The 7,882-nt window shown below is 32.5% G+C and overlaps 1 protein-coding gene across 1 annotated transcript; it reads left to right on the top strand.

The window, feature by feature from the left end:
• Positions 1–4,491: 4,491 nt before the first annotated feature.
• On the top strand, positions 4,492–6,542 carry LOC141673547 (putative 2' cyclic ADP-D-ribose synthase BdTIR). Its single transcript, XM_074480297.1, has 3 exons — positions 4,492–4,514; positions 5,916–6,356; positions 6,473–6,542. The coding sequence occupies exons 1-3, from the start codon at positions 4,492–4,494 to the stop codon at positions 6,540–6,542; spliced, it is 534 nt and encodes a 177-aa protein (XP_074336398.1).
• The last annotated feature ends 1,340 nt before the right edge of the window (positions 6,543–7,882 follow it).

Below are 7,882 nucleotides of genomic sequence, written 5' to 3'. Positions count from 1 at the left end.
GACTAGGTGGATAAAGTGTGGATTAATGCTCATCGTTACATTCTCTTTAACTGTGGAAATATTGAAATCGAGAAGCTAATCGAGTAAGTCCACTTTTTCTAGTTCTTTGATAGTATCTAAAGTAAGTTATAGTAATATTATACATATAAATTATTATCTTTTTGTCTGTTAAATTCTGGGGAGCATCGTAGCTAGTACAAAAAAATGCAAAGTCAAATAAGTACAAAAGAGAAAGAACACATAGTAAATAATTCCACAGTTGGTTAAAAGAGGAGGTTAAAAAAAAAAGACATATTCTCAGGAATTGCTTAGTTTGGCAAAGGGACCCCAGAGAGCAGTGAAGAAGTACACTGGTTATGCAATAAATGGATTCAGATTTCATAACAAGCAAAGAGATGCCAGGTGTACGACACAAAACAACGGTGTCTTCTTGTCAGCCCTGACCAGTAGTTTGCGAGTTCAAAAGATCGAAACCCAATAGTTTCTGATGTTAGTTACTACAGAGCGATTGATGAAATTATTGAAGTCGATTATTTGGGAACTTTATGCGTAGTTTTGTTTAAGTGTTCTTGGTACCAAAAAGATAAGGATTGTTGCGGGCTGACAAGAAATAATATGAACAAATTGTATCAGAAAAATGATCCATTTGTTCTATCTTCACAAGTACAACAAGTATTCTATATTCAGGATTGTACCGAGAAACATTTGTATTATGTTGTCAAGAAATCTCCAAGGGATCACAATGATGCAGAATATGGAAATGGTGTAGTTGAAGAAGTCAGTGGACCAACCATGCATGATATTGAAGTACACTTTCAAATGGATAATCAATCTATTAATGCTAACTGGTTAAAAGATGATCTTACAAGGTAACAAATTCCTGTGCCACTTGAAGAAGAAGAAGAAATCGACGAGGAGTCTGAAGAATGAATAAAAGTGATCATACATCTTCTAGTATTTGTAATATGGAATTAAACTCTTGTTTGATTGTAATGCAATGTAAAGAATTCTCATTTATGTAATGTATTTATTTTTCATTTCTCTTGCTAAATTTGTGTTTGATTGTGTCTCACTTCTTTGAATTATATGTTTAGATATATGTTATTACATGTTTAATTACATTTTTGTGTTTAGATGATACTTGTGGTAGGTAAACTAATGGCCTAACTATTTTATGTTTCCATTTCGTTTCAGGATGGAAGATAACTATTTTTATGTGAGGTTCTCCCACAAGGGACAATTCCTAAAAACCAAGTATCATGATGGTATTTGTACTAAAATTCCTACTGCTATGGACCCTGAAAGATTTTCATACTCTGTTCTTATGGAGTATGTGAAGGACAACGTGGGATACGCTGAAATAGGGGGAGTTTATGTGAAGAAAGTAGGAGGTGGCTGGAAATTGTTGGATAATGATAAAGATGTTTGTGAGCTTGTTAACAGCTTACCACAAGGCTCAGTGTTGGACCTTTATATTGACACAGTTGTTGACAAGGCAATAGAACCGGCCAAACAGTTGCAGCCACATGTAATCATCAGATCAAGGACTAGTTTTTTGAAGGTAAACATCAACTAAATGTAGGTATATGTATACGATTAGTAATGATATGATTTGTTGACTTTGTCATGTTCTTGACTTTACATTATTGTACCTAGCTGATGATTTCCAAGTGAAGTGTAATTACAGAGATAAATAAATATATATATATATATAACATCTTTAGTATGTTTATCAAATTTTACTGACTTTTTTTTAATTTATGACTATCGAGGTTAAGGTTAACTACTATGAAGAAGGGAGAAAGAAGAGAATTGAAGAAAATGAGCAGCGTGTTAAAGAGCTGGGATTGAGGTTTTTAGTAGCTGGACTTGTACCTCCAAAATCCAAAAAAAAAGAAATAACTTGTGGAATTTTCTGATCTGGAATTATCTTGTGACAGGGAGTATGTTCCTGGACACGATAGCCTTAGTGAAGGTGAAGAAGAGAAAGTAGTCGTCAAGTTATATATTTGTGTCATTATTACAAACTAATTGATCTCGTCAAGTTTTAACATTGCTTAATAACTCAAATTAATTTGTTTAAAAAATTAAGAAAATTAAAAAGCCTATTACGGGAAGGAGACCAGTGACTCGGTCAAAAGCAGCAAGTGAAGTTCTGAGAGAAGAGGTATAAATCAAATTATTCATAGTTTTAATTTTTTGCATTTCAAATTCTTTTTTGGCATTTTTCTCAGGAGGCTGTTGATCATGGAGATACTTTATCTTCCCCTACACCCCCATCACTGCCAACTGATATCCACCAATTCAAACAATTAAAAAGGGTTCCACTGAATCATGGAGTTGGTACCATGGCGGCGTACAATAAATTGCATCAATCCAAAAAGAATAGGGAAGATGCCGAAAAAGAAAGGGAAAATGATTTGATGAATAATGCTGATGATGCTGGGGAGAATCGAGACAACACTATAACAACTAAAACAGGTATTTATTTGATGTATACATAATAGAACTATGACATTGATCAAGCGATTATCATTATATATATATATATATATTTTTTTTTTACTTTGACTGACCAACCTAAAATCAAAAGGAAGAAAGGACCTATCAAAATGAGTTCGGTTTTCACCAGGATACTAGACGAAATACAAAAGCTTTACTTGAATCATGACTTGCAGCCAGTGTCCGATGATAACAAAGTAAGAGCCGAATTTAGCAGTTTTTTGGGAAAATTATCTCGGGAGTGTGTGCCACTTGATTATGTTAGTTGGCTTGAAATTTCTAATGAACAAAAAAATAGTTGGTGGGATTTTGTCAAGGTAAAAATGCCACACCTTTTCCTTGAAAACATTTAATTTTAGGTACATTTCATTAAAGATTGTTCAAATTATCTACAACTAACTCTATATAATTAATTTATTCATTTTATTTTATTTAGCAAAAGTTCATCATTCCCGAGGAAGGTAAAGATTGGGTGATGAAGATTGTTGATGAGTCTTGGAGGGTGTACAAAAGCCGATTTAAGTCACAGTATTATATCAAATATGATACTGATGAAGATCAGTTAAAAAATAGGCCTCACCATATTCTATTGGAGCAATTCAAGTCATTGTTGGCATATTGGAGTGATGAAACTGTGAAGGACAAGGCTCGAAAAATGCACAAAATCGGAAAAAAGTTAAAGATGCACACAAGGCTGGCCGTAAAAGTTTTGCTAATATTAGTATTGAAATGGTATGCTAATTAGAGTCTTTTATTACAGTCATGCGTGCATCGTATATAGTACATAGAAGTTCTACTATTCTTATGCGAACACATATTTATTTTACTAACAGATATTATTTATTTGATGATGCACTCTTTGTTTTATGCTAGAAAAAGAAAAAGAACATGCCTAAATCACCATCAAAGGGACAAATTTATCATAAAACTCGCAAGCTGATTGAGGAGGTAAAAAATTAGTTTTATATAAGCATTGTCATAATATTTGTTATCTGTCATCATTTCGTAACTATTTCTATTATCATTTATTTAGGAAAACGCTGATGATAATTTTGAGGAAGTAAATGATGGTGCGGTGGAATTAGATTTTGATGGTCATGCACCCAACTGGCTTCTTGGCAGAAGTGGAAGAACAAGAAAAACAAAGCTAGATTTGCAGAAAAAAGACACTAAGAGATCTGCGGAATTGGAAAAGATTAAAGAAGAACTTTCTGCTGAAATGGAGGAGAAGATGAACAAAAAGCTGAAAAATATTTTGAAAAATATTGTTGAAATGACTGGTTTGCAAATTTCCATTGATGATCTATTGGCTGATAACTCTGATGAGGAAGGAGCGGAGTTAGCTGGAGATGAAGCAGAGGCAGCTCCTTGATTGCTTCCCATTGTATTTCCACTTTTATTTCAGATTTGGTACATTAATGTATGAACTAGCGTTAGACATGATTTGTACTTATTAACTCATCGTCGTTTTATTTTGCACCTAGCTAGACTTTAGACGTTTAATAGCTTTTGTGATGATGTAGTTGGGATAGTACCTTTTGGATTGGTGGTATTGATATACCAATGACAATGACTTGGTTGGTTTTTTTTTGTGAACCAATTTATTTGGTGGGTCGGAATAGAAACAATCACGTCATGCCAATTTTTTTTTAGAAATGCATTGCTATATTCCATAATAGTGTTACTATTGATTCTTATTTTTTGTATTAAAAACATTGCTATATCCTAAAAACTGTTACCATTTGTTCTTTTCTACTATTAAAAAGCATTGCTAAATCCTAAAAAGTGTTGCCATTTTCTTATTGTGGGTACTGAAAGCATTGCTATTGGACCAATTATGTTGCCAAATATACTTTTATTCATTGACATTAGCCACATATTGCAATGGTTAACGAAAAATTAACAAAAAACTAGCATTGCAATAAGCTATTGCAATGGCTGAAATATGTTGTTATAAAGAGAAAACCATTGCCATATACCACGGTTGCAATGGATATAGGCGTTGCCATACGGTACTGTATTTGTTATTACATCGACCTATTATAGCGCGAGTAAAGTTAATGCCAGTTTTTGCCAAAAGCATTGCAATAAACTCTGCTGCAATGATTTTAGGCCCTAAAGCAACATTTTCAGATTGTTGATGTATCCCATCTATGCTATAGTGAACATGCCCAACTATTCCAAAACGTAGGACAAACAAATACTCAAAAAAATTGAGTAAAACATCAATTCTCATAAAAAGAATGATTATTGATGAAAAATTAAAATTTACGTTGATTAAAAAAAAGAAAAAAAGATGAAAGTGAATATGAGAGAATGAATAAGGCGTAATGGTGATAAAAAGAATATATCTGCATATTGTTTGTGATAGTTATTTAGTTTTGAAGCTCGATTCTCATCCATATGAAGCTATCTAAGATGCTCTGACTCATCACGAAATTTGTTAGAACATATACTGAGCTTATTTAATAATAATAATAATAATAATAATAATAATAATAATAATTTCGGATATTGCCAGGTCAAAAAACCAGCGGGCGAACCCACCGTACATTTTCATTCATAATTTTTTAAACCTAGACATGAGGCCCACAAAATATTTAGACCCCCCTCTTTATTTTCCAGCTGACTCGTTATTGAAAAGGTCAAATGCCCATGCGGCCTGGATTGTTCTTTGTCTGCCGAAAATCATTCGAAATATAACATGCACGTTGATTGCGTCCCAAGTTTTCTTTATTTCACCTATTTAGTCAAGAAAATCAAAATTTTAAACCCTTTTTAGTCCTCTTCTTGTAATTAACATTATCAAAACAAATACCAATAAATAGAGTATTAGCAAGAAATTTTACATGAAATTATCATACATTAAGTATTGAATTCAATAACGGAGTCCCAAGTAATAATGAAGTAAAATAATAGTAGCAAGAAATTTACGTGTTTGAAGGATTAAAATCTTAATACCTCATAACACCTAGAGAGTCAAGAAATTCAAACATAAGTACTCTTTTTGTCCCTAGCCAGCTTAATTCTATTGTATTGTCAAAACAAACACCAAGTTTTCTTGGGTCCGATCCGATCAATCTCACTAGTAAAACCGTTGAATTCAATTCTTTCCTTGAAATTTGTACTCCCATTACGAATCAAGTGCCTACCTATAATATAATGTATGTAAGTGTGTGTTCTTTTGTGTGTTTGTTTAAACCTATAAATAAGATGAAGTACCACAACTTAACAAAGTACATTTTAACTTGAGCAATATACCAAAAACTAGAAAGAAAACTTAAACACAAGCTATATATAGAAACAAGTACCCAACATTTGGAACTTAAGAAGTTAACTTAAATAGGAGCCATGTAACATTATTTATCATCATCAACTTATAAGAACATTTGCAACCTAATTCTGCACCACAGTAAACAACTCCGGCCAATCAAAGGTGGGCCATCATCACCATGTGATATCTTTATCAGCCACCGCGGAATCAACACGAAAGATAATGTGGCTGGATTGTTATACGATCATCTTTCGAGGCTCGGTTTTCGACCTTTCTTGGATAGCAAGAATATGAAGCCTGGAGACAAACTGTTTGATAAAATAGACACTGCCATAGGAAATTGTAAGATTAGGATATCTGTTTTATCACCTCGATATTGTGATTCGTATTTTTGCTTGCATGAAATGTCTCTAATAATGGAGTCAAGGAAGAAATTCATACCGATCTTTGTTGATGTGAAGCCATCTGAGCTTCATGTGAAGGATAATGGTAGTTGTACAGCTGAAAATCTGAAAAGATTTTCTTGGGCACTTGAGGAGGCAAAGTATACTGTTGGATTAACTTTCAATACATCTAAAGGGTAAGTGCTTAAATCATTTTAATCTCTCTATTTAGATGCTTATACCTACATATTTAAGATAAGTATATTTAGGGTTCATTTCAGTCTTAAATTAAAAGCTTTTATGGATGATGTAGTAATTGGTCCAAGTTTCTAATGGATGCTTCTGATGCGGTGATGAAGAATTTGATGGAGGTGAAAGAATGATAGTCATTTTTACATTAACTTGTTTATTGACTTGCTAAATTAGAAAGTGAATCACAAATTTATGGATTCCTTTAATTTTTACATTTAATTAATTCTGTTTGTTCTTTCTTTATTTTTCTTACCATCACTTGTATTTATTGAACTTTTTTAGTGACTTAATAAGACACTTTACTCGGCTTAGATCAGGCTGGAGAACTTGGATGGTCTTCAATTAATCTTGTTGTGTATATACTTGTAAATGTGATTTATCAGAGAGACAAACGTGCGTGAGTAAAAAAAATATAAATTGGAAATATATAAAAAACTTTGAGCAGCAGGAAGATGATCAGAATATTATTTAAGTGAGGCAGGCAGTTAAGCAGTTACATACTCGTTTAACGCAATCTGTAAAAGATTGAAAAGCCAAAGAAAAGATTGATTTGTATTTACTGAAAAGCAAGAAGTGAATCATCTGTACAAATATATCACTACAAGAAATTTATTTTGAGACAACAATTTTTCACCGCGGTCTAACGTCAAAATTTTCCGTTGAATACCCAGCACTCGTCTGATATAATATCAAAGTGAGACAACGGTTTTTTAACCTTTATTAGAACAAGATAGCACAACAGTTATGCAAAGACTTGTTACAGTGCAAAACAAACAACATAATGGAATAGAAGAACCGTTGTTCAAAACAAAGCAGAATAACTGTTTTAGTTCTACATAACGACAAATTTATGTCGACTAAGAGTAGTTAATTTTTTTCTTAAAATTTTATATTTATTGTAAATGATGGGAATATTAATTTCACTATTGTCCGAAAATATAACAACAACAGTTTTGAACAAAAGCCCTTATTTTAGTTTCTTTGAGACAATGACTTTTATATAGCACCGTTGTGTGGATGGTCTTAAAGCAACAGTTTTGTTCAAATCAACCGTTGTCTACATGCTTTTAAACAACTGTTTTGAATATCGAGTAGGTGTTCACTGTTATCTCAAAACTATTGAGGCAATTCTATGTATAGTAGTCACGTTTTTCTATATATTTTGAGGCAACACTTTATAATTTTTACCAGTTATTTGAATATTATTAACATGATAGTTTACATTTTGTTATATTATTATGACAAATATTCGCTATTACAACAAATTAAGCTCTACCAGTACAACCAATATTCATCATAAATTAACTAAAAATCCACCACCTAACATTCATTATAATACCATTCACCATACTACCAATTCCAACCAAAAACATGACATCCAGTAGACGACTTTTGGATAATAACACTATGTCTCAAAACAAGTTGAGGAGGTCTTTTGACAATAATACTTCAAGTCCGATGATTTGGGTCC

This window comes from Apium graveolens, chromosome 7 (genome assembly GCF_009905375.1).
Source record: "Apium graveolens cultivar Ventura chromosome 7, ASM990537v1, whole genome shotgun sequence".
Classification (NCBI taxonomy): Eukaryota; Viridiplantae; Streptophyta; class Magnoliopsida; order Apiales; family Apiaceae; genus Apium; species Apium graveolens.
Note: the sequence above shows the minus strand (reverse complement) of the source record. Positions and strands in the feature narration are given on the sequence as shown.

What these genes read in the sequence shown, in the direction of transcription:
- LOC141673547 (XM_074480297.1), top strand. Translation starts at nt 4,492, where the DNA reads ATGGATATAGGCGTTGCCATACG. An exon ending in GATATAGGCGTTGCCATACG is followed by an intron (nt 4,515 to 5,915) that starts GTACTGTATTTG and finishes TCTGCACCACAG; the next exon opens with TAAACAACTCCGGCCAATCA. An exon ending in ACTTTCAATACATCTAAAGG is followed by an intron (nt 6,357 to 6,472) that starts GTAAGTGCTTAA and finishes TGGATGATGTAG; the next exon opens with TAATTGGTCCAAGTTTCTAA.